This window comes from Corythoichthys intestinalis, chromosome 7, assembly GCF_030265065.1.
Source record: "Corythoichthys intestinalis isolate RoL2023-P3 chromosome 7, ASM3026506v1, whole genome shotgun sequence".
Classification (NCBI taxonomy): Eukaryota; Metazoa; Chordata; class Actinopteri; order Syngnathiformes; family Syngnathidae; genus Corythoichthys; species Corythoichthys intestinalis.
In genome coordinates, this window is record NC_080401.1 from 30271385 (window position 1) to 30298659 (window position 27275).

The 27275-nt window shown below is 40.5% G+C and overlaps 1 protein-coding gene across 5 annotated transcripts in view; it reads right to left on the bottom strand.

Moving 5' to 3' along the window:
- Positions 1–54: 54 nt before the first annotated feature.
- farp2 (FERM, RhoGEF and pleckstrin domain protein 2) overlaps positions 55–27275 on the bottom strand; it is a 43622-nt gene continuing 16401 nt past the window's right edge. The window contains exons 9-29 of one of the 5 annotated variants that reach the window (XM_057840749.1): positions 24705–24852; positions 24537–24632; positions 24304–24467; positions 24121–24189; positions 23963–24020; positions 20764–21019; positions 13911–14107; positions 10749–10838; positions 10527–10660; positions 9654–9735; positions 9349–9586; positions 9098–9228; positions 8917–8985; positions 8539–8628; positions 8433–8453; positions 8214–8296; positions 8033–8151; positions 5017–5150; positions 3979–4086; positions 3739–3890; positions 55–1357 (exon numbers count right to left, since the gene is read on the bottom strand). In XM_057840749.1, the coding sequence (XP_057696732.1) occupies positions 1255–1357; positions 3739–3890; positions 3979–4086; positions 5017–5150; positions 8033–8151; positions 8214–8296; positions 8433–8453; positions 8539–8628; positions 8917–8985; positions 9098–9228; positions 9349–9586; positions 9654–9735; positions 10527–10660; positions 10749–10838; positions 13911–14107; positions 20764–21019; positions 23963–24020; positions 24121–24189; positions 24304–24467; positions 24537–24632; positions 24705–24852 (2542 nt within the window). In that variant the 3' untranslated portion in view covers positions 55–1254. Of the gene's footprint in view, positions 1358–3738; positions 3891–3978; positions 4087–5016; positions 5151–5782; positions 5947–8032; positions 8152–8213; positions 8297–8432; positions 8454–8538; positions 8629–8916; positions 8986–9097; positions 9229–9348; positions 9587–9653; positions 9736–10526; positions 10661–10748; positions 10839–13910; positions 14108–20763; positions 21020–23962; positions 24021–24120; positions 24190–24303; positions 24468–24536; positions 24633–24704; positions 24853–27275 lie in introns of those variants that run through there. The other 4 variants (XM_057840750.1, XM_057840747.1, XR_009063825.1 and 1 more) reach the window with 4 other exon arrangements.

Here is a 27275-nt window from a genome sequence, read left to right on the forward strand (position 1 = left end):
TCATTGAAAAGTACATAGTATTTTTTTCTCCCACAGAAGAAGTAGCAGAGTGTGAACCCTAAACCCTAACACAAAAAAAAAAACGCCCCGCACAGGTCAGCCCGTGAATGAAAACTCACCATTTTGATATGTGCGAATTTTTCGAGCATGTTCAGAACTTCAAATTGGCCATTTTCATTTGCCCTGAAGAAGCCCTAACCCTAAACCCTTACCCTAATCCCCAAATAAGCCCGATTTTGGTACTCCGTCCAGGTCAGGCCCGTAAATGAAAACATCTCATATGTCTCATGAAAAGTCTCACCAATTTTGAAGAGGATCCAACTGCCTCGGCGCAATGGTCTAAAACGTGCACCCTGGTTTTCGACAAAAATGTCATGTTTTTCAATATTTAATCCAAAATACCAGATTTCCTGTTGGGTTTGGAATATGGGTGCAAGAGACTTTTTGAAGCATTTTGGCCCAAGGTATCAACTCCCCAAATTTCATCGCTCTACGTTGAAAAAAACTTAAATGGAGAGGCCTTTTTACAAAATTCCAGGGGGCGCCACTGAGCTATTTTTTGACATTTTCGTTGCCAAATTATCGAAATTTTTCGAGACTCCGCATGTTTGTGCAAATTTTGGTGAGTTTTTGAGCATGTTAAGACCTCCAAATGGGCTATTTTCATTTGCCATGAAGAAAGAATAATAGTAATCCTTTGCAGAGCAATAGCGGCTTCGCACCATGTTGGTGCTCATGCCCTAATAAATAACCACAGCTGAAAACACACAGTTTACGCATTCAGACGGTTCATTTTTGATTAAAAAAAATACAGGCTCAATGTTTAGTCTGAAATGATATTATTTGACTGCGAATCAAGGGGTAGTCTAAATAAATGAGCCACCCACACACACCGTACGCACGCACACTACACAATAAATAGACCGTTAGAATGATCACGTCTCAGTTTCACTGACCGCAATAGACATCTAATCCATTTACAAATGGATTGGATGTCCATCACTGTCAATGTCAGCCAATGAGTTAATGACAAATACTGATTTAACATCAGCACCGATGCGTTCAAGTCTCTCATTTGCACCTTCAGGAACCTTTTTCGTCATTGTCTTTTCTCTTCATCTCACAACTCCTTCAACGTTAAGACCTTCTTGATCCTTGTCGCTAAGTTGGTCCTATAAATCTTGAAAGAGCCTCCGAGGGAGATCAATGTTAAGGTGGTTAACGGAGGGAGGGGTAGAAGCGGACTCGTTCACATCATCTTATGTTAATCTCGGCTGGGGGGCCTCCTCCTTTGGAGGGGACCAGCAGGTTCACACGGCCTGTAGCGGTGGCCGCGCTCTTGATCACTTCCATCCACCTGAGAGCACAAATCAATGAGAAAAATTACTGTATTTTTCGGTCTAAAAGCTGCCCCTTTTTTCCAATCCATTTAAACCTTTTAACTCTTTCACTGAATGATCGTGTTTCACTGCTATTTGCGGTAGTTGTCCAATCTAATTTGACTTTGCCGATATCAAATGATCACGTTAGCCCTCCCCCCGTCAAAATGGATTGGATGTCTATGCCATCAATGGCAGCCAATGAGTGAATAATGAGAGAAGGATTAAAGACAGTAGTGTGAAACTCATTTTTGTCGCAGGCCATATAGTCATGATTCCTTTAGAAAGCCCTTATGTCTGCCATCAAGGGCTTCCATGATTAACTAATCAACTATCAAATGGACAACTATTTTGATAGTCGATTAATTCTGTACAGATATTGTTGACCTCTAAATTGTCCGAAACCTCTTTTTTAAGCTTCTCAATCCTCAATATTTTCTCATATTTTGTTTTAATTTATATTTTTAATTTAAAAAAGGAGAGGCAACGGTAATTTTCATTTATTTCAAGCTTATTTAAGACGGTAACAATTCACTTATTTTAATTATTTTTCATTTGTATTTGTTTTTAATATCTATACTTTAAATACAAAGGGGTAAATCGGTATTGTTGTTGCATTTAATAAGTTAGTTGAATTTTTCTTTTATCCCAGAGAATTGATTTATTTACTTGGCATGTTCCGGCGACTACTTCCACCTTCTGGGATAAAAGAAAAATTCAACCAATCTATAAGTGTAGACAAAATGAACTCAACACAACTTTGAATAGGTTAATTTTTAAAAAATGGAAAAAGTATTCTCTTAAATGTTTATGATTTACATAAAAACGGCGAAAACAGTACTCTTCTGCGTTTTAATTAAAAAAAATAAAATAAAATATTTAAATAGTAAAGACAGGGTTGCTGCAGCTCAAGGCAAGTTAGATTGAAAACTTTTAAATATTCATGCCGTTTAAAATTACTTACTAACTCGATAACAGATCAAAACTGGAAAAACTTCAACAACACACAGAATTAGGAATTGCCATTACTTAATCGTATGAATTTTATTCTTACCACGTAATAATAATTTCTTGCAAAGGAACTGGAATGTCAAGATTCCCGCCAAATGTCATCATTTTGACAGTGCCATTGTTTAGATATGCTTGTGTGAAACCTTGCAAGAACTAATGAGATTGGCGCCATTACCAAAACCAGGATGCAAAGATGGGATGAGTTTTGAAAGTAATCGTATTTAACATGTTTAGAAGTATTTGTGTGATTAAATAATTGTACTTGCGTGTTCACATTTTGAAGAATTTTGAGAATATGATTTGACATTCTAAAACTAAGGCATGATTTTAAAAATAATGAATTCAATGCCTTTTATGATTTCTCAAGGATCCGAGGGAATCCTGAAAGACATTTTTAATGAAATATTTCTTTGTAGCATCTTTTTATGTAAATATCCGATAATACAACGTGGCTTACCCCGGTTTTACACTATGCCGACACGTCAACGCAGTGAAAATGCAGCTGTTAAAGTCAAGCAGTGAGTGCACACCGTTTGCAGAGCGACTGAGTTTAAGATGCGACCCAGAAGCGGTTAAACGCATAACACCCGAAACGAACGGCAGAGTTTATTATTTGTCGCGAGAGTATTTTTCACAACTCTCCTGGATCAATCAAACTAGGTAGGATCGGGCAGACCAGAAGTCACTCGTGTAAAACTGCGGTGGATCCGGACGATTTTCAAAATACCGGTAATATGCAATAAATTTAATTAACTTGGGAAAATTAATCAAGAAAGCTTTTTAAAACCTTTCATAGGAAAAGATTCATTGAGGCATTTGATTTGTAAAATACATGTTAAAATCTTTGTCATTGCAATTGTTTTTCTCTTTAGCACAGGACTTTTCTTTCAGACAGAAAGCTGACCAACACGCGGGCTCTGAAAGGCAAATGGTTTTTGTATTGCCATCTTGAAATACCCGCTACTCTCGGACTCTCACGCGATCTTGCAATCCACGCGTGAACCTATCAAGACGCTCTCTGCTTGTAAAAAGCATCATGTTGAAATCAGGGGTGAGCATCAGCGGAGCGTTGAGGTGTCGGTGATGCCGACGCGCTTGGTGTAAAACCGGGGTTATCGACAGACGTGGTTTACATCCGTATTTCTTCTGAAATCTTAAAAAAAATTTCAATGTGCCGTTTATTTTTGTTTTATTGTTTTATTTTTTATTTATTTATTTTTTTTGGTGTGTAAAATTTGCACCAGCAAAACAAAAAGGGTTGAGAGTTGATGAATTCATTCATTCACTTTGTTCAACTGAATGCCAAAGTCAAACTTGTAACGTTTTTCATGTGAAATGAGATGCGAACCTCTCAAAGGTGTATTCGCTCTCTGCCCGGAAGAAGTAGACGTGTGACTTGAACTGCAGCTTGAAGACATAATCCTTGTGGATGGCGTCTGCCTCTTCCGGCGTGCTCACCGTGTAGCCCAGCAGCGGCAGGCTCGCCAGTGGGAAGTCATCCTGTGCACATTGGTCAAAATGTTTAAAAAAACAAAAATACTTTTGGATACCAACCCCCTAAATAACAAAACAAGGCGTGTGTAGCTACCTGGTGAGTCTTATAGAAGAACAGGCAGAAGTTGGTGAAAACTACCCAGAGTTTCTGCCAGCCGTTACTATTCTTGAATTTCCTCAGGAGGTACCCCGACAACTGGTTCTGCACATCAAAGAGTAGCATACATCTAATACATTCTGTCCTGCCTGGATGCAACAGCCAATCATACAGGAAAGCAGGGCGTGTTCTGCCTAGAAGTCTTAACACATCATTAAGACGGGCTCCTCTCAGCTCATCAATATGGCACTAATATCATGTCTATACAGAGGATAAAGAATATGCAACAATGTAATCGACAATACTTTTCTATGTATGGTGACATTTATTTTCATATTAAAGCGACTTGATCATTAATACCCCGGTATTCCCTGTGCTTTATAAGCCTGGCAGGTTGCCAGGCTAATCTTATTCACCCTCCAGGTTCTAACCATGTTAAAAAAAAAATGTGTACATATTTTATTTTGTCGATAATGTTTGAAAGTGCGATTTGTGAACAAACCTGTCCCTGCTCACTCATTTTGTACTGAATTGCATTGTATTTTTGTTTGTTCGTTAAAACTATTTCAAGAATTTAATCAAACTTATTGTAATTTGTATTGTCATAACATAAAAATTCCTGTCAGCATTTGTTAATCTATATTCCAAGGCAACCGGCAGGCTTCTATATCACCAGGCTTTCTGGGGAAACCTATGATCACATGCACCTGTGCTTGAATCTTTCACTGTCTATGCGTTGGTACAACTAACATCACAAGATGGCTGCGCATAGAAGCAGTGTCAAAGAAATTTGCCATTTGCACACTTAAATACTTCTGAGCAACTATATTTTACATGAAGTTCAAGGCAGGGTTAGATATCACATCCATTATGATTGGGATGGCTGGCATTGAGTGAACTTGTTTTGTTGCCGATGATGGCGATAAGACGTCCAATCCAATTCACCGGCGATCAAAAGATTGCTGCCAGCCCACCCAGTCAAAAGCCCTATTTTTGTGTAAAGACTGTTTGGACTGTCTACTCCAGAAGCTGTACCTGGTTCATGCGTAGGTAATCAGTTAGCGACAGGTTCTGGTTGCGGTACCAGCAAACATGTGTGATGGTGTTAGGTCTCTGGCCCTGACCCAGAAGGTACCGAGGTGGCAGCTCAGGTGAAGCGGCGGGAGAGACTGAACGCAACGAGCGAGGAAAGACAGGAATAAAGAGGAAGTGTTAGTGTGTTACACCAAAGACACACAGAACTAAGGGAAGAGTCGGCATGCTAAAAGTAAAGAGGATAGGTGTAGTTCACTTGGGTGAATTGAAAGCGAAGAATACAACAGAATGTGAGGATAATGCACGGAAAGGTCCCATGTGGCACAAAAGTGTTAGAATGTTAAAACTTAAAGGGGATAATGGAGGACCAGGTGTGACAATACTGTATTTCTATATTTTTTTCTCAATTTTAAGATTTCAACTTCTAATTATTTAGCATTTTATTTATTTACATTGTGGTTCCCTTGCGCAACTGAATAATTTCATGTAATTTTCCCCAAACTCCACGAGGCGGGTAATTTAATGCTGTCAAAGTTTTTAAAAAAATATATATGTGTAAAAATGGAATCAATATGTACATGGTAAAACTAAATATATCATTCCAAATGAAAATATGCCAATATATATTTCTCAATAAATACTGAAATATCATTTAAAAAATTATAATGTGTCATTAAAATTTTTATTTTGGCACTCCTGGCCCTCCATAAGATTGTTGCATTGAGAAAGAAGCACACGCAAGGCAGTCCGAATCTGATGACAGTACCTCCACAGCTAAGCTGTGGTCTGACATGGATACGCTGGTGTTGCGGTGCCAGCACACGTGCATGGTGGTGTTGGCTCGGTGGTGCGCCTGCTTTTCCAGCGACGTGCGCGACGAGTTCATGTCATCCTCTGACTCCTGCTCCAGAGAAACCTCATCCGAAGAGCCTGCGGGCGGGCGGGTAGACCGGATGCAGGGAAGGAGACGTGGGGGGAAGGAGGGAAGTGAGCTAGCAGGAGGGTGAGGTGAAAGGGCAAGCTAACACACTGGACACTTCATTCGGTACACCTGCATGGTATAACCCATCCCTGATGTGAAATCCTCATTACAAAGCATATGTGGTACTAGTGCTGGTTGATATGACCTCATAAATTGTCAAAACGATAGTAAATGTACCATCTTGGGATGTGATAAATCACAAACATAGTGAGTAAAATAAAACAGTTAATGAAAATTGAAACATTATGAGGTGGTGAACACTTTTAGCCATAACTAATACAATAAGCTACTAATAAAGATGGTAAACACATAATACCTTTTCACAAAAGGCCACTGCGAGGCATACTGGGAATTCCAGTGTCCAGGCATGAAAATCTCTCGTCTTTCAGCGAAATTCGCAGTTTTGAAGTAAAAAAAGGGTGACCTACGTGAATCGTGTAGATCCGAGGAGAAACTTTTTAAGGGGGGGTTGGGGGGTCGGGAGTAGGCACGTGCCGGTTTCCGGTGTCACGGTTTACCATGGTATGAAAACGTCGCGGTTTCAAAACCACTAAAATTATCTGTCACACCGTAGTACATGATTCGCTATTATTTTTCATGTGTCAAAAATGCAGCCAAAAGTGGCGCGGCAGCGCTAACCCCTTCCTCCGTTTGTTGCTTTGTGTGTCAGTGACGCTATTCCACCGAACCCAAAAACAAAAGACAAGGCGTACATTTCTTCAATTTATTGAGCTCTTAAATCGTAGTAACTGAAATATACAAAATGAATACATTTAAAACATTGTACAATAGTATTTTTCCATGTGTGAGTAGCTTCAACTGATTAGCACCATGAAAAAGTTTGCCAAAAACAAAACACATTTTCCTTTCAAATTCAAAATACAAACTAATTAAAAACTTACAAAGACGAATGTCAGCCTAGGCTTAGCTGGAAAAGCAACTTCGTCGAGGTTTTAAGTCTCACAACCGCTAAGTGAGAAACAAGCTTGAAGTGGAAAAAAGGATAGCGTCAAAGATCGCTAATTGCGACAGCTGATCTTGCCCTAAGCACAAATTCACGTTCGCTGAACGAGGAGAGGTCTCACTCCCAATATTTTTTTCAGATGAATGCATTTGCCAGCATATTGGATTTGGTGAGTTTCAATCCTTTTCATATTTTGCTGTATAACAAAGTTACTGCCGTTTGTTGCAACTTGCGTCGAACACTGCCAGAGCTAGCCAAATCTCCAGTGAAAAAATAGTTCCCATTAAGTTAGCGTCAAGCTTGTGTATTTAACGGTAATATAAAAAGAAACGCAAGCTTCTTTCTAATATCGCTGTGCACAATGCTCAGCGCAGTTGCGCAAACACTCGCATCGCACATCAGTTAAAAGCGGCGGGTACTCACTATTTTTGTTTTTACTGAGTCCTTTAGGACTTTTTCATTCCCTCAAAAATACTTCTTGCATGTATTACCCCTCCCATGCTTTTAACCATTGTGTTTTTTGTGGTAGCTTTAAAGCAGTTGACCACATTAGTCACGTAGCGTATTTAAACTGTCCTTATTTGATATAACTACATTTAAGTCTTTAAGGCATTTTTTAGTACGTTATGCCTGTAAGCATTTAAACAAAACAAGTTGAGAGCACACGGTAGTACTTTGGTTGTCAAATTTGCCTCATATACAGTAAGACGCTTCGCCGATGTAGACATTTTGGCAAAACGCCGGAACATATGTCCTCCACACCGTTTTCACCTTTTTAACCCCTGACCCATTTTCATGCCTGGTCAAAATATATTGTTTTCATTATATAAAATGGTTCATAAACTGATTGAAGATTTTTTGCCATATCAGCCAGCACTATGCACCGTACGTTAAGTCATTCAATGCCATTGACTGTAATAGACGTCCAATACATTTGGACTAGGTGTTAAAATGGATAGACCATCTATCTTCGTCAACTAAATTAAAAGCCCAATTCATTAGATATTGGGCATCCAGTGTTCCAAATAAAGTGTCCATCTACAAGTCACGTGACTGTATCACTCTCTTACGATTGGAGTGATCGGCAAGGCCTCCGTCCAGGAAGATGCTGGACTTCTCCTGAGACTTCTTTGCCAAGTCGATGGCCATGTTGAGATCTTCGATCCACTTGTTCATCTCCAGTTTAGAGCTGCATGACAAAAAAATAAATAATGGGACGTCGCGAAAAGGATAGAAAGTGATGTCGCTAACCTGGCCGCCACCACTATGGTCCTGTGTGCAGAATAGATGGTGAAGCAATGAGGAACCGCCCACTCTTTTTCACTTTCTTCCACCTGTAGAGACAAAAAATTAAAAAAATAAAAAAATCTATTTTGGGTTGCCAAAACATTTCTACTCTTAAGTTTTGAAAAGGAAAACAAATTTGTTCACTGGTCGTCCGAGTCATCTGACCTACAGCTCATCACTTACCGGAGCGTCCAAAATTATGAGCTGCAGCCGGCAAGTAAAAGCAGAAACACGCAAAGAAGTCAGCACGAGCCGGCCCTTCACCGTTCCTCGTACTCAAAATACTCACAATCATGCCATGGAGGGGGAGCTGGCCGTGCACTTTGAACTGATTGGTTGCTGTAACTCCTTTGCTGGTGTAGAGGAGCATGTCGGTGAACTGAAGGATGAAGGAAACAACGCAGAGAATAAAGAATGTATGCCTAGGGAGAGTGTTATACAGGCTTTCAACACAAGGTGATCAAATATTCATTGCTTGAAAGGTTTTACAACCACTTGTATTCAGTGAAGTTGGAGTGCCACTTGACAGCAACAGATCTCCAATCCATTTAAACCTGATCAAATGGATTGGATGTCTATCGCTGTCAATGCCAATGAGTTAAAAAGTTAATAACCGATTTTAAATTCCAAGTTAAAAAGTATAGAAAAGAGTCAGATTTGTCCTCACCAGGAAGAACATTCTTTGCTGTAGTCCCTTCTTGGTCAGCTTGTAGAGGCAGCCCTCCCTAATGAATTCCTTCACAGAGAAACACAATCACATTTGGTTTGGCACTCTCTGCCACCTTAAGACACCGCACGCAATTAATGACTATAAAAATCAACCAGCTGTATTTGATACCCTAACTCACCCTGCCAGGCGTCGTCAAATTGTCGATCCCGATGAGGTCTCGCTGCAGCTCAGTAAGCTTCTGGAAGTTCTCAAGGCGGATGAGGCTGCTCTGAAGTTGCGCAGCGATCTCTGCCACCTCCTTTAGCGCCTCTGCACACGAGGTGACAAAAAAACTCATTCACTGAAATGGTCGACGTAAAATACCTTTGAACTGGGGGGGATTGAATGATCGCTCGTCTGTAACATTTTTACTTTTTGAGTGGCAATCACCTTTGCAGTCTGTGTGATGGCGGTGTGCGGACCCATAGTGCTTGCACAGGCGTTCCAGGATGAGCTTGTAGTGCATGAGGCGCTGGATGGGCTTGAGTAGGAAGGTGTTGAGTGGCAGGTAGCACACCTTCTGCAGTTCAAACTCCTTGTAAACAGTCTCCAGCTTCTTCAGTCGCTTGCTGGCCTTTTCCAGCTCCGTCAACACCTCGTCGTGCTTCTGCAGGTAGCTGGTGAAGCCCTGTGGGGGAGGATTGAAAGAAGAATTATACTTAGGTTGGCAAGAGGGCAAACTGTAGGAATCTTACCTTGAGAGCAGACATGTTCTTCAGCATCACGTCACCAATCCTCTGGTAGTCACCTTTGACGTGTGCATTAGAGCGACCCTCCCTGCAGTGTAAGAGGGTAAAAAAAAAATTTTTTAAACTGAGGAAGGGCATTATTTGCCTATGAATGTTAACTCATTTGTCCAATCCATTTGAAGCGGGAAGGTTGAGAGTGATCATTCCTCAGCCGGATAATTTTCTAAACTGAGCCAGTTTTGGATAATTCTGAGCTCCCTTTTTGCTTTTGAACTGTAGTGTGACGGGCAAAATTCTGTAAAAATTGTTAATTGAGGTTTTTTTAAACCCCACCCCCAATTCTGACCACAAAAAGCACCACAGCACACTAAACCTTTTCCACAAGTTGGTTGCCCCAAAAAAGAATATAGAATTTACTTTTTTGCAGAGGACAGGGTTAGATGGGTTGGCAGCGCCTTGCATGGCAGCAGCCCCATTGGTGTGTAAATGTGTACTTATGTAAAGCGCTTTGGGCATGGTAACCATGCAGATAAATGCGCTATACAAGTACTGTCCATTTACCATTTAGATGGAGACAACGGATTCGTTGTGGTGACCCCTGAAGGGAAAAGCACTTTTTTTTTCTTTTCAAATTTTTTCAAATATTTAACAAAATAAATCCCTCAAAATGTTTCCACAAAAAAAATTTTTTTGAATTTTTTTTTTTTAGAAAAAAAAAAGTGGATACACAAAGCATTTGCACAAGTTTGTCCAAAAAGCTTGGGAAAAAAATATACCAAAAGATTTAGAAACAAAAAAATCTGGGACTAGGTGAATCCACTAAGGCATTTTCACAATTTGGCTGCCCTCTGAAAAAACTGAACAAAATCTGGAACCGACCAGAGAGCTAGTCGTTGGTCCAGCTCCTTGAGGAAACCGCGGTGGAACTCGTAAATGGGATCGATGTTGGAGAAGAGCAGCGTCATTAATCCGTCGGGCATGGCATTTTCCTTGATCACTGCACTGCGAAACCACTAGAATGCAGCAGAGGGATGTCATTTTTGTTTGCCACCATTTTTTCATCCAAAGCACAAAATATATTCGTGAGAACATATTACTCACTACAGTGATGACTTCCAAGTCCTTCAGGTAGGTTCTCTCCGTGGTCAAAATCTCTTTGGCAATGAAGTAGGCCTTGTCAGCAGGATACCGCTGAGGAGCAAAGATAATTTTTCACAATAGGAAGGTGCACACTTTTTGCTATTACAGATATTACAGTAGACCCTCAAAGAACGCCCATTAGGAGGTCATTTTGGAATTAGATCAAGGGTGGACAAACGCGCCAACGGAAAACATTTGATTTTGAAAACTGACAGAAGGACCTTGAAGTCCTTTATACTTAGTTTTTAACAATTCACTCATTTGTTAAATTGCTTGACATGGTTTTATATATATTCTGAATTTTTTCTATTTATACACTATAATTTTTATAAGTATAGATTAACCAGTTAAATTGAAACAGTCAGCAAAGCAACAAGTTTAACCTTAAAAATTTTCAGTCCGTAATGTTTCAAACTGGGATATTTTCTTTTTGTGTGTATAAGGTATTTTATATTTTTCATTTTTTTGTGCTGTATGTTTGAAGTCCAATCAATCCAAAATCAAACATTTACATTTCTGAAAAAAAAATTTTTAAAAAGAAAAAAAATGACTATTTGTATATTATTTACAATAAAGCAACTAAAGAAATTAGAAACAAAGTTTAAAAAAAAAAAAAAAAAAAAAAAAAATGATGAATGTGCAGTACTAGTTATAATTTCCATTTCCCCATATGGTCATACTCAGGCCATGTCTACACGTACCATGGTATTTGGCAAAAAGGAACTTTTTTTTCTAGGTTTGGCATATCATCAACACGCACACGGGTTGTTAAAAACGCCGTCTAAAGAAGATTTATGAATTCCGAGTTTGTGGCGCCATCATGTGGACACTGATAACCAAAGATTTACCTGTGGAAACGTTATTGCCTGCCACAAACTTTGTCCCTACGTCAAACATGATGAGACCAATGTTTACATTTGGAGTAAATTAGACAGGTGCTTTTTTGTTTCCATTTATTTACAAACTTTTGCAGTGCTTCATATTGGAAAAACTCATGGGAAGGATTGGGCTATTATGGACAATTATTTTTCCCACGTTGTTATGTACTTAAAGGTATTAATGCATGTGGTTAGCTATGGAAGCTTTTTTTTTTTTTTTTTTTTTTTTAAATCTACAAACGTGCTGGTGTGGACGTAATTATTTTCCCTGACATATTACAGCAGGATCCTTGGTTTAAAAAAACTCAGCTAGGTGTAGACTTGGCCTAAATATCTCTGAAGAGCTTTTTTCTTATTCTAAAAACAACACCCCATAATTAAGACAGAAAACATTTTGACAAATTTTAAAATTGAATAAAATTGACGAAAAGGTAGCCACATGCAGAGAAATATGTACATGCACATAAATATTTTCAATTTTTGGCAGTTTTTGTCGATTCCTTTCAAGGTCCATCAGGTCAGAATGACGAACCACTGGTGCCATCCGAGGTCATGAGAGCTCTTGCGCAGGTTTTATTCATGCTTGGTTTGTGTTCTGACATGGACTGGCACCTGTAGGACCCTATATAGACAAGTATTTGTCAAAATCATGACGCGATGACTATTTGGACTGGATGAGCTGACTGTGAATAATCATGTTTTAATACAATTGATGCAGATAGACGTCCAATCCAATTGAACATCGGAGGGTAGGCAGCATCGAGTGATCGCTGCCAGCGCCTTCCCAGTTTAAAAGGAGTGGACATCTATCGTTGTCAAAGGTAGTCAACGAGTTCACCAATTACTAAAGTTTGATGTCATTATGGAGTGTTGTGTTTAAATGTATACTTACATAACCATATACTGTACATAAAGTTGATTCATATTTTTGTGGAACCCATTGCTTGCAGTTATAACATGAATCGCCTTTGTTATAATTTATCTAGTCTTAAATCAACCAATTAACAAACCATTTTATTTGTCTAAATCAAAGGTGTCACATCGTTGGTATGGTTTCCTTCAGATGGCCATTATGTATGTCAATAGAGCTGTCATGATTTAAAGCAATGAATTTGCTATAAAATGAATTAACTATTTCATTCAAAAGTATGAATTTTTAGTGACATTAAAAAATGTCCGAATCCTCCTGAGACTCCAAATAGTAAATATTCTTATACATTTCTCATTTAAAATTTCTTGTATAAAAATGTTTAAATAAAAAATAAATATGCATTAAAAAAAAAAAAAAAAAAAAACTTTACATTTTAAATCCTGAAAAATAAAAAAAATAATATTCTATGATTTCTTATTCATTGTGCACCACAGAAAGTATTTAATTCAAATGATGTAGCAGGCTGGATCTTCCACCCAGGCCAAGGGGTAACATCTCTGATCAAATGTGTTATTATACAGTGGTGCCTTGAGATAAGAGTTGAATTTGCTCAAGGACCATGCTTGCGTCTGCGTTAAAAGCAAGGGCATAGGTTTGCATAGGGACGGTATGGACATAACATTACCAACTTTTCAGGATGCTAAAATTGTCCCCACCAACTTTTAAGCAACCTTATTTTCATTATACGGTATAATGAGTTCAGTTATATAGGGAATTTAGATTTTCTTCCCATATGTTGTAAGGATAGAATAGACCCCAACATTGTGAAGTGAATTATTTTCATTATGTTTATGTCTGCCAATAAAAATTAGACATTTATTCTGGAAATTTGGGATATTTTAGTTTTTAAAAACAAAGGTTTGAATTGAACAGTGCATCACCTGAACCATGCACGTAAAAGTATCAGTCGATAGGCTTAATTATCAATGCAAAATAAATCTATCAAGTAATTAGGCTCATATTCATGCGAAATGTGGCCCTGACCCCCATTCACCCAATCTGTTTGGTAGGGACAATATAACGGCATAACCTGCATGTATTTTTTCTGCTGGGGACAGGACTATAATAAGACCAATGTTGAGACCAAACCTTTGGCCTTGGTGAAAAGCAGTGGGAAGTACCACTGCATTAACTGAAAATTTATTGGATGAATAAATGTTAGATAAACAAAAACTAACCAATTTGAGGGGGGGAGGAACCAAAAGTAACCAATTTTGCAGCAATCTTTTTTTTTTTTTTTTTTAAATATCAACTTTACACAGTAAAAAGTTGGGTGTAGGGGGACTGTGAGGCAAGGTGGTAGGGGGCGTGTACCTTCCTCCTGCCCTCTTCCTCCTCCTCTACTCTGGCATTGCTGCCCACCTCGCTCAGGACGGGGCTCTGCAACGGCGAGGGGGCAGTGGCAGCAGCCTGGCCAGGCAGGCTGAGGGTCGACATCTGGAAGGAGGGCGACAGGCAGAAGGGGCCAGCGACGTCAAATGGGGACAACTGGGGGCTGTCCAATGCCATGTCTGCACACAAGAACAGCTATTAGGACACTGCCGTCAAAACTGAGGCAAAACATGAAGCTCACTTCCATCTGAGAACTTTCCGTTTGAATTCTAGTAATATCGAGCAATGTTGATCAGTTTTAAGTACCATTTATTCAACAAAATGTCAAAATCAGAACAGCGTGATGTACTGTATTTTGCATACCAATTAGAAGTGATACAAGGGTGTGCCCAAACTCACTATACAGTACCCCCCATTTCATTTATTTCTATTGCACAAGATGGCCATTTTTATAGGACGAAGTAGGGCCGCCAAGATTAATTGACAACTAATCGATTAGCAAAATGACAAAAAGTCATTTAGACATTGTGACATAAAAATCTCCAAATCTTCTTTGAAGCACTGAATAGTAAAAACTTTTTAACTATTCTCTTAATATTTAAATTTCAAAAAGGATAAAAACTAAATATTTTATTAAAATACAAATAAACTCCTCTGTGAGCCGTCACCTTATCGTGGTGGAGTGTGAGTGCCCTAACGACCCTAAAAGTTATGCCGTCGGGGGCTTTTGCTCCTGGTAGTCTTCAAATGACAGATTGGTCCTAGGAAAAGGGTCAGACAAACAACGGTTCGTAAGACCCTGATGGATGGAAACAACAGGAGTGAGTAACCGACCCAGAGGAGTACTAGGGCTCCGCTCTGGAGTCAGTCCTGGGGTTGGGGCCTGTGTGAGAGTGCCTGGTGTTCAGGCCTTCGCCCATGGGGCCCAACCGGGCACAACCTAAACTGGGTAAATGGGCTTGACGTCCCGTGGACCCACTACCCACAGGATGTAACCGCAGGGTCCGGTGCAATGTGGACCGGGTAACAGACCAAGGCAGGGACCTTGGCGCTCCGATCCCTGGTTGTGGAAACTGGCTTTTGGGACATGGACCATCACCTCTGTGGCAGGTGGAGCGGGAGCTTATGGAAGAGGTTGAGCGATACCGGCTCAACCTCACCTCGACACATAGCTCTGGCTCTGGAAGCAAAGTCCTCGAGAGGGGTTGGACGCTCTCCTTTTCTGGAGTTGCTCCGGGGTAGAGGCGGAGGGCTGGGATGATGGGGTGGCGTGGCTCAGTGGTAGAGTAGTTGTCCCCCAACCCAGAGGTTGTGGGTTCAAGTCTCTGCCCTGATGAACTCGTCTAAGTGTCCTTGAGCAAGACACTGAACCCCACATTGCTCCTGGTGCTGCGTCACCAGTAGGTGGATGGCGAGATAGTGTAAAGCGCTATATAAGTATAACACCATTTACCATGTGTTTTTGATAGCCCCATGACTCTCTGCCTCTGTGTTGGAGTTTACCCCGGAGATAAAAAACGGGGGGAAAAAAGTAAATATTCTGATATCTTTAGTCCTAAATGGAATCTTTGTTATCAAGCAAAATGATATATTTGCAAATATCCGGTTATATTTTGGGTACAGTCAAATAGTTACATAAAATTCATAATCCAATTTCCAGCTAAAACGTAAAGACCAGATCCATATACTGGTAAATATAAATTACGTGATTTATGTATAAGAGGCTAAGTTGATGATTCTCAAAAATAATCGGTCATTAATCAACTATCATAATAATTAGTTTGTGACCGCGCTAGAGCAAACATAGGCTAAAAACACATAACACATTAGATGGACCCAAACTCGGCAGAGAAAATACATAACTTTCTGCAGTGCAAATAGTCCTTCATAAATTCCAGGATAAAGTTCCTGTGGTCGATTGAAAAGCACCTAATGTTTCCCATTTTCTCCCCCCACTGCTATTGTTTAGACAAGCTTAAGCGAGAAGAACGAACGATTCAGAAACAGAATCCAAACCACAACAATTACTGAACACTCCTAATGCCCTGCCTCCTCTTAGCTCAGCACACAGCTGCTCTTCCACTTATCTAAATACAATTCCCCAAAAAAAGAAAAACAGGAAAAAGGGGGTGGGAGTGGAGGAAGGAGAAAGGGGAGAGAAAAAAAGAAAAGAAAAAAAAAAAGTCTGTGACCCGGAAACAATTGCTCGCAACTAATCAGGAATGTGGTCCGTCTGGAGGGCGAGGAGTTGTTTATAGTTTATCTACAGACGGGAGGGAGGGGCACTTTTACTTTGGCATGACTTTGGCTATGGAGCCTGTCCAAATAGCACGCGCGCGCACGCACGCACGCACGCACGCACGCACGCACACACAAATATATATAAGTGAAACTACAATCCAGTAAATCCTGTTGCTGCCTTTAACTGTCAGGCAAACCAAAGGGGCATGTTTTCTAAAGCCCCAACAAATGTGAGAAGGTCAATTCATGGTGGAAAAATGGATTTCTATCTCCAGAAAGAATATTGAAGTCCAACATGTGTGGTACTTGACTTTATTCTTCTTGAGAGGAGACACATACAAAACATTTCAGAAACACATATGTTGGAGATTAGGTGGCGGTTACGGTGAGGGGCGGACATCTAAATGCGGAACTGTCAGCACCGATGTGCATAAGAAAACCGTGGGTATGGAAAGGGAGTTTACCTGATTGCCTGCCATTGGCGGCGATAAACGTCCAATCCATTTGAACATCGGTCGCCAAGGGCACTGAAGAATATGATTGGACATCTACCACCATCAAAGGGACTAAAATCGGAGTAGATTGGATGTCTATCGACTGAGTGAATGAGCTTAAACGACCTCCCCCCAATCAGCGACTGCAATAGAATCATTAAACTTTTTTAGGAAAAATAACCAGTACAATTTAGTCACTATTGGGCAAACCCTAATTTTCAATAATTTAAATTTCATTTAGCAGAAAATACCAAATTCAAGATTTAGATTTCAGGAAATAATAAGTTGAGCAGCAATTATAGAGTATGTAAATTAGTTTTTAAAAAAAACATTTTTTGAATATGTTTTTTTTTTAAAATGCGGATTAGTAATCATGTCCTTTAAAAAATATATAATTGTTTAAGGTTTCATCTAGATAACTTTACATAAGTCATAAAGCATTTTCTGTTAGATTCCAGGAAATAAAAGAATCAAAAACCATCTCAATTAGTAAAAGAATGTCTTGAGAAAATTTAGCTCGGTGAGTTTGGAGGGGGGTCGATTCATCTTTTTGAATATTTAAATAACAAATCACTGAAAACATACGAATTTGGTTAATGAACATGTCCTTTACAAAAATAAAATTGAAAGAAAGTTGATGATTTAATGAAAAGATTTTTTTCTTTCAATTTTTTAACTTAAATTTTAGGTTGCAGGAAAAAAATTAAAATAGTGAAAAGTGTTTCAAAGTACTTGGATTTTTAAAAAAAAATAAAAATTGTATCTATTCCTTATTAAATTCGATTGTACAGGTTGTCTAAACATCAGAAAGAGCTGATGTACCTTAAAGTTCAGCTTTCAATACCCACTGTAAATAAAGTGAATATGCAGAGGCACCACGTGAAACCAAACTCAAAAATTAAAATTTCAAAAATGCTCTGACAGAAGACAATTCGTTGTATGCTCTTCTCCTTCAAAGTGACGTATGTATAATGATTTACAAAAAGTGGCAATAATTGTCACAGTGAAGTTATTAGCTGCATTTACCTTACGATGTACTGGCGAACATATGTACACCTGAGATCAAGAAGTGCTTTGAAGGCATTGAAGCCCAAGTGCTAAACATACCAAAAAAAAATAATGTTAACATCAGAATTTCCTCAAATAGTGGTCATTAAATTACTGAGTACCAAGAACTTGTTATAGATATGTTAAGCTGACTAAGGATGTGTTGTTTTGATCTGAAGTATTCATTTTAGAGTCATTGGACGATTTCCAAAGGTCCTTCACAGAAAAACAAGAGAATTTGCACACTTGCAGCTAAAAATTCCCTCATGTAAACTAGACATTAAAATCTGAAGGATTGGCGTTGTCAGCGGCAGAGGACGGCAGCAAATATATGGGCAGAGGGCACTATTTACCACCAATGGCAGTCGTCAAAAGGCAAAGAAAACCTTAGATATGAGCTCATGCAAACACCATGAAGAGCACATCTTGTGACCCACTAGTGGTAATGATGACCCACATGCACCACATTTACAAGTATACAATGAGTTTTCTATGGGGCTGCATTCACTTCACACAGCCGACATTCTTCAATGCACCAAAATGAGCAGTGATAAATTCGCCTTTACAAAACTCCAAAAGACAGTTGCCAGCAGGTGTCAGCGAAAGACACTGTAACTGCACTTCTAACTCCACTCCAAGACGCCATAATTCACAACCAAAAAGCACCAAAGATAAGGCACCATCCCTGATCAGGATTTACAAGTTACAACCCACAGGAAGTAATACAAATAGGAACATATAATACATATATGCTTTTTAAATCCATTTTTTCCTGCCTGTCTTGAAATATAGACAATCAAAATAAACTTTAGATTTCAACTGGCGCAATAATACCATTTCTATGCTGCTATTGCCATACCGTCGCTGTCAAGTGGAAACTTCACAATCCCAAATATGGTAAAAAAAAAAAATCCAACAAATATAGTGTCTAGTACAGCTGTCATTTCTTTTTACACACTAACCGATTAAAATATCTTCCAAACCAATCTGAACCCTCTTGAATGCTCAAACTGTCTGTGACCTAGTGTATAATAATGATTAAGGACATCTGAGAGCAAAGATTTGAGGACACCATGTTGTAGTATTGAACTGCAGTGTATTCATGTAAATGTTACTTCAACTAAAAAAACAAAAACAAGTTGTACGCAAAGATGGCACTGTTCTATTTTATCCTTGCTGACCACCAGAGGGCGGGGCTGAAAGCACTCAATGATCCCTTCGCACATGTGCACTCCTAGCATGTATACAAAAAAAAAAAAAAAAAAAAATCACCTGTGACATCTGGTACAGGTTCAATATCTGGTGTCCATACAGGTCCATTCCACACAGGACCTACTGGTATGAGTACAAGGATTCTGAGTGACAGAACGATATGGTGGTCATAAGGGATTCTTGGAAGCATAGTTACATTCGTAAATTTCATTTACGCAGTGAAAAAAAAAAAAAAAGATAAAAAATGGAGGGCCAGCAATTGGTGGAGTCAGAAATCTTCCCCAGAAGTTTGACACTTAAGTTTCCATATTAAAGGCACCAAAATTAGGTAAGGCCCAGGTAAGACCAGGAAGAACTAAAACCAGTGACGTCAGGAGAACTGTTGTTTTCGGTTTGCCCCCCTGAGAATTTTGGTCTGAATTTAGCTACAAAACCAAAAGAAGTCCAGAGAACCAGGAACTTTTCAGGTCATGGGACTGCAGTATTAAACATTAATTGAATCTTTATAGCTGAGGTACAATTGCAGAGGTGCCTAGATTAACAGTTCCAGGTATCTGATGTAGAAATGCTTTGAGAACCAAAACATAAAATTTGTTTTGTTTAGTTCTCAACTAAAGGAACTAAATTTGGTCCAGGCAGGTCTTCGAGTGCTTTCAGTAAACTATATCCCCGAGCCCGGAATCCCGGGAACCATTGTTCAAGTGCCGAAAACTTTAGGTAGAACTGGTGCTTTAACATTCTCAGCATCTATAACAGAATTTTCATGTATATACAGGACCAAAGCAACGTTGTTTTGGGGCCACTCATTTAGCAGAATTGTGTTGTGGGGCCATAAGGAGTCCATTCAAGGAGGGGTAGTACTTTCCAGAAGTACCGGTAATCTACAAAACCATACGGACACCGTTGAGTTGCACAAACAAGGGCCAAGAACTAAAAACCCCTGAAATGGTAGCTCTGAAGAGCTGACTGCATTTTCCAACTAATCAAGGCAGCACAATTTTGTTCAGTTTTCAACTAAATTTGCCCAGGTCCGGGTGGGTCTGCGAGGGCTAGGGCCTGCAGGTTTTGACAATGAAGGAGGAAGCTCTCAATCTCAGCATTCCCGGTTAGCGGGTTGCTGTAAAACAGGTTCTGCTCAGGCGGCAGGACGCTGTCTAAGCCCCAGTCCGAATCGGAGCTATCATTCTCAGAGCCCTCGGTGGCCGTGGGCGGATAACTAAGCTGCTCCAACTGCTCCACCAGGTCGCTGAACTGGATGGCTGAGCTGCTCTCGGAACGCACCGAGCTTGCCGGGAAGTTTACCATGGAGCTGGCCTCCGACTGGACATCGGAGCCTGGCAGACGCAGAGAGGAGGCAGAGTCAGGCGCAACTGACATGGACTCCCCTGCCGAACTGAGGCCCAGGTTGTCCAGGGAGCTGCATTCAGAACGGTTGTTAAGTAAGGAGCTGGTCTCAGAATGGCCCAACACACTGTCAGGGAAGGGGTGGACGCTTCCGTTCAGATCTTCGACACTAGTGTCCAAGAGCCCGTTCTTAGCTGAACCGTGCTCGTAATCGAACTGCTCTGGCGCGTCGTTGCGCCCATAAGGATAGGCCTCCACGCTGCCACCAAAAAATGACATTTGCGTGGGATCGTCATCTATAAACTCTTCCGTGACACGCAGCAGTGGGTACTTTTGCTTGGTACGCATAAGCTCCGCTTCAAAAGCCTCTGGTGTTAGAACACCTTTCTTGGCCGCCCTTCTACCAACATGCTTACTATCCACATTCTCGGGCGCCTGTAGGGTGCCACCTTCTGCACACACAAAAGCAGGGCTGAAGTGAGCGGTGGTGGGAGCACCTGGGAAAGTGTAGGGAGTTGGGGGATTGCCGCCGTTCACGGCTTCTTCCTTCGAGGGGATGTGAGGCTGAGGCTGCTGCTGTTGCTTCTGGGGGGACTCTGGCATGGGCTGCATGGCAGGTGAAGGCGACTGCTGTTGATGGTGATGATGATTGAGAGCTGGGTGGTCTTTCCGTGGACTGACAGCGATGTGTGTTGGGTGGTAGGACGACGGAGGCGAGCATGGCGTGCGGAGACGCTCGTTAAACGAGAAGCTCTGCAACCACAAAACAAGAATGAAAAAAAAATATGTACATTAGGAAGAGTGTGCAATGATACATTAAATAAATCAGTGTATCCTCCATCAATGGCAAATTAAATGGACTTCCAACAACTATCATGTGCATTCCACTGGAAATAATCTTGTTTAATTGAAAACCCATGGAATTTCATTATTGTGATGTGTAGCAGGAGATAAAAATGTAAATAAAATCCAGTACTTCCAACAAGTGACCATCTTCAGTGCAGATAGACATTTTATCATTGCCTATGCTATTTTAACCAATCAAATGCAGAAATCTCAGATTAATCCCAGGCTTCTTTATGACGTTAATAATGCTTGTGCTAGAGTTTAACTGATCACAAATTACCTGCGCTCGTAAGCGGTGACATTTTTTTGTGTTAGACTTCTGTTAATGGGGGAAAAAAATTAAGAAATTTTCAGTTTCCTGGGATCCACGAGTATAAAGACTTGTAGGCCCTAATAAGCTACAATTGTTCTCTTGTACTAAAATATGTTATTAGAAACATAAAATATTGTAATGATTTAAAAATCAAATATTTAATACATATTTTGACCTCCAGATGGCGCCATGTTTTATCCGCGCAATGCACCCTAGGGGTGATGACGCAGTTGGCGGGGTATCAGGAGAATAGCTGGAGACTAGTGAAGCTAGTATGACGACTGGCATGATTTTTGTCACATTTTGCTGCTGATCAGATTTTTTGTTACAGAGCTCCTGACGTTATACCTGCATCCAATTCCAGTTTATCAGCAGTGTTTTTAAACCAATCCTACGCAGGTTGCAGATATATTTACTTGCTGCCATTTGACAATTTGTATTCTCTGTCCCTTCGTTGCTAGTTGCATCCTTGCCTTGATTTTTTCATGCTTCTTCCCCACTAATTTTTTGAATCATTTACTTTGTGCAGGTATTTGAGTGCATTATTTGTATTTGCCTTGCTTCTGCGGCAAAGCTTGGCCACTCACCGCAGCCCCCCCACCGCAATGATCCCGACCAGCTGTTACGGACCCTTTTTTGGTCTCCCTTTTCGCGATCGCGTTTTTTTGTTTTGTTTTGTTTTGTTTTCAATAAACCCTTGTACGCAATACCTTGCTTCCGCATTCGCGGACCACAACAGATGTGTTGGTTTTCATCTGAGGACTTGAGTTACTGATTGCAGCTAACAGATCGATAAACAATATGATCAATGTAGGGAAAACAAAAAAAGAACATGGTCCTTGTAGTTTTAATATTACTAAACAGTGTGGTCTTGAACGCTACCTGCATGCAGCGAAGATGCTTTAAGTACAAATAAAGTAGATGACAGTCCTCTTACATCTCAATGTGCAAAATAAGGAGTCATTATAATCTGTTGGGCAAAAAATGATACGAAAAGCCAGCAATCAAACTAAGTTTAGTACACTCATTCGTTCGTTTTCCGTGTCGCTTATCTGTCTTAAGCATTTATTTACGCCGTATTCATGTTGCGTATGTATGTTTATGATGCAACTTGTTTAATTTGCACCTTTGAATAATGAGAGTCCAACTGAATGTAAAAGTACTTAGTCACCGCCACAAAAGCTTTGAAAGCAACATTTTAGAAGGGCGCAAAATCTGAACACTGGCAGGACGATCATCAATCTGGACAGCGCTTTTACGTGACAAAAATATGGTTTTTGACCCGGTTCCGATCGGGTAAGACAGCACTCTCGGCCACGGGGGCGGAGCCCATTAGATGTCTCGGATGAGGCAAACTGCATCAACGTCTGCAAAAATAAACTGTCGTGATTCACTGGATAGCCTAATCATTTGTAAAGCACACAACAGCTCTTGATGCTAACAGTCTCCATAATTATATTGGAATAGGTTTAATCACACAATAGTTTACCGTGAAGATCTGCAAACAAAAACTGGAGTTCTTGACACTCTCCTGCTCAGTCACTGCAGCAGTAGAGTTTGCCGTCACTGTCACTAGACGAACTTGCCACGTGAACACTACCGGTTTTGTCCTTCTCTCGTCTCATCCAGTCTTTCCTGTTAAATTTTGCTTTTGCTGCTTGTTTTGTCATATACAATGATACCTCAGCTCACGAACATAATTGGTTCCCAGAAAGTGTGTGTAAGGTGAAAAGTTCGTCTTCCAAACATTTATTTCCCATAAGAAACCATTAAAATGAGAATAATCCGTTCCCAGGTCCCCATAAAACATAATTTTCTACTAAATAAGCCTTAAAACTACACAAAAATATACCTTATTTTATTTAATGTCTTCTTAGGCTTAACACTAGCCTGTGGTGGGGTCTTTTTCGGTCCCATAATAGCAAAAGTACACTCAATATGGTCCAAAATGTCTATCAAACACAAACCACGTCCGCACTCAACGAAAGGGAGGGGACGAACTGGGACGCCGTGAGCGTGCGTCAGCTTCTCGTGGCGCTGTTCGACCGCGTGGTTTGGCTCGTCCGCCGAAAACTAGTTCGTCAGCAGAGACTATATGCTCGCGAATTTAATGTTCTTGAGGCGAAAAGTTCGTGAGCTTAGGCGTTCGTGAGCTGAGGTATCACTGTATTGCCAATGCTGTCCTGCTACTTATTGTTCTGCTCGGGTTCAAATTGAAAGGGCTGAACGCATGACATGTTTGTGTCGCTAGAGTCACAACCCTAACCCGAAAGCCCGGCAGCGCCACCCGTTGATGTCAATCCGCAGGGTGCATTGCGACTTTAACAACAATGGCAACCTACTACTTATATTTTATAAAAACGAAAACATCAAGAGGGGTTTTAATATCAAATTATTATAACTCATTATCATCATTTAACTTTCAAGAACAACAAGTCTTTATGTCCGTGGATCTCTTTAAATACTTAGAGCAACCATCTTTTAAAGATGCAAAGGTGTTGTCTGCCCCTTCAAACTTTGATCAAAGCGTGACTGACCTGTTTTGGCACATCAATGGTGAGGGATCGAGATGACGTTTGTATTTTACTGTTCCTCCTGCCAAAAAGTGGGGGTTTTCAAGTTACTGTGGTATTACTTGATAGACCACAAGAAAGTTAACTAAAAAGTTAATTTAAAAAAACAAACAAACAAACACCTCTGGTATGGTGTTCTCTTGGCGCCGTTCTCCCGCGCATACTCCACAAGCTGCTTCTGTGTCCGCCCACTGAAAGATACAAAATACAATTACCGGTAATAACTTGCTTCAGCCAAAGCCTGCAGTTATTATTAAATTAAGGTCTTGGTGAAAAATAGAATTAAAACGCTAATCTAAGACTACCTGTATCTGAAAGAAGAGCCTCTGGTAAAAAGTAGGGTCTTGGGTTTTGGCTGGGGTTGGTCAAAGAGACGGAAAAAGGAGTGATACTCCACACAGATCTTCCAGAAGACCTTACACTGGTCCCTGCTGCCCATCATGAATTCAAGAGTGTCCTGATGGGGGCCCTAAAACAAGAGGAGAAAGCCTATGCGTTAAAATTTAACCTGATATCATCTATGAGCTTTCCTACGTACGTGAACTTCTGGGTGGAGTTTGATCAGAAAGCGCTTCCTCTTGAAGCTTAGCTTGCGAATCTTGGACCAGTTGAATGTGTTTATTTTGGTGTGGCCCTGGAAAATAAACCCAGAGGTATTCAGGCAAGAATTCTGGAAGTAATGAACAACATGTGAGCGGAAGATTACCTGAAAAACCTGAAGGCCCATATGAGCTACGGCCAGGTTGATCTTGGTTCCTTCCCGGTCGGCTGCCGGGTGGAAGCGCACACCGTACATCTCCAGTTTGCGGGCGATCTCCAAGATTTGGAAGTCTGATTCGGCAGGGGTCTGGCCACTGAAAGGATCAACAACGATGTTTACACAACTTGACTTTGACAACAAATGGAATGAGACCCCAAACCACTTTTGTTCTGGACAGCATGCTACCACTTGAAACAAAAACTGACAACTTCCTTTTCAAGACTTTTGTGCATTATGTTATGATCCACGTGTCCATGCCATTTTATCTTGATTACTACAACAGGTGTCACTGGTTCTTCCCCCCCCCCCCTTCATCACTGAAGATCCTTGAAATGATCCAACAAAGACACATACTTGTGAAGTACACTAGATAGAGTAGTTCAATATACTTTATCAAGCATGATAGAAATGTCCATCAAATAGCATGTTAGGAGGGCATTCGTCCAATCATCACCACATTCTAATTTGGTCGAGCCGCTAAGCGGTGAAATCTCCTTAGGCCCTCCCCTGACGCCCTACTGGCCTTAAGGCTAATAGAGCAAGAACAGAGGGCGAGACGGAGAGGGGAGGGGGATTAGGCCGCTTGCGCTTCCATTCTGGAAAGCCAGGGAAGAGATTAGCAAAACTAGTGCATAGTGTTGAAAAGAGATTGTTGAAGGAGAATGGCGGTGGGAAAAGTGCAAAATGCACTCTTTACAGACTAAGAGTGCAAAAATGGTCACCAAACAAAGAACATTCAAATTAAACACGTTAAATCTGTTTGTTTTTTTATAAATACCGCTAATTGAAAACAAATACACACATCACTGCCTTGGTTTTAAGACATTAAAAATTTAATAAAATTTTAAAGAAATAAAACCTAAAATGTACTAATGTAATAACATACTTTATCAACCTTATTTTTGTGTTTAATTATGCAAATTATTAAACTAAAACATCAAATATTTTATGTATACAGTATATATAAGGTTCACATGAATGTATTGAACCGTTTCTGTTGGTTCGCTCGCATATTGTTTTAATTTTGTTTTATGATTTTTTTTTTTTTTTTTTTACTCATAAAATTCATTATTAGCACAAGCTGAGTGCGGAAGTCCTGTAGGAGTTTTCTCAGGGATGCCTTAGGTGTCGAATACTCAGGGTTCTGAATGAGTAGTGTTTACAGGCATGACAAATGGCATAATGCCAAATGCAAGAGAGATGCCTGAGCTAGAAGACCCTCTTGCTTCACGACTGTTGGGCCAGCCCGCCTCAAGCGGCGCAGTAGCGGGAAACAGAACCACGGCCAGCAGGAGCTGGTACCGCCAATGGCAACGCATACACTTTTTGGCTTCGCCCGTTAAACTTACCATACAAAATCACAAAATATTTTTAAAAATCTAAAAAGTTAAACAACTAATATAAGATACGTAATGTACAAATACAGTGGGGCAAATAAGTATTTAGTCAACCACCGATTGTGCAAGTTCTCCTACTTGAAAAGATTAGAGAGGCCTGTAATTGTCAACATGGGTAAACCTCAACCATGAGAGAATGTGTGTGTGTGTGTGGGGGGGGGGGGGGATCACGTTGTTTGATTTTTAAAGTATTTCCAAATTAGAGTGGAAAATAAGTATTTGGTCACCTACAAACAAGCAAGATTTCTGGCTGTCAAAGAGGTCCAACTTCTAACGAGGTCTAACGAGGCTCCACTTGTTACCTGTATTAATGGCACCTGTTTTAACTCATCGGTATAAAAGACACCTGTCCACAACTTCAGTCAGTCACACGCCAAACTCCACTATGGCCAAGTCCAAAGAGCTGCAAAAGGACACCAGAGAAAATTGTAGACCTGCACCAGGCTGGGAAGACTGAATCTGCAATAGGTAAAATGCTTGGTGTAAAGAAATCAACCGTGGGAGCAATTATTAGAAAACGGAAGACATACAAGACCACTGATTATCTCCCTCAATCTGGGGCTCCATGCAAGATCTCACCCCGTGGCGTCAAAATGATAAGAACGGTGAGCAAAAATCCCAGAACCATACGGGAGGACCTAGTGAATGACCTACAGAGAGCTGGGACCACAGTAACAAAGGCTACTATCAGTAACACAATGCGCCGCCAGGGACTCAAATTCTGCACTGCCAGACGTGTCCCCCTGCTGAAGAAAGTACACGTGCAGGCCCGTCTGCAGTTTGCTGAAGAGCATTTGGATAATCCAGAATAGGACTGGGAGAATGTGTTATGGTCATATGAAATGGTCATATGAAACCAAAATAGAACTTTTTGTTAGAAACACAGGTGCTCGTGATTGGAGGAGAAAGAACACTGAATTGCATCCAAAGAACACCATACCCACTGTGAAGTATGGGTATGGAAACTTCATGCTTTGTGGCTGTTTTTCTGCAAAGGGACCAGGACGACTGATCTGTGTAAAGGAAAATCTCCTTCCATCAGCAAGGGCATTGAAGATGAGACGTGGCTGGGTCTTTCAGCATGACAATGATCCCCAACACACAGCAAGGGCAACAAAGG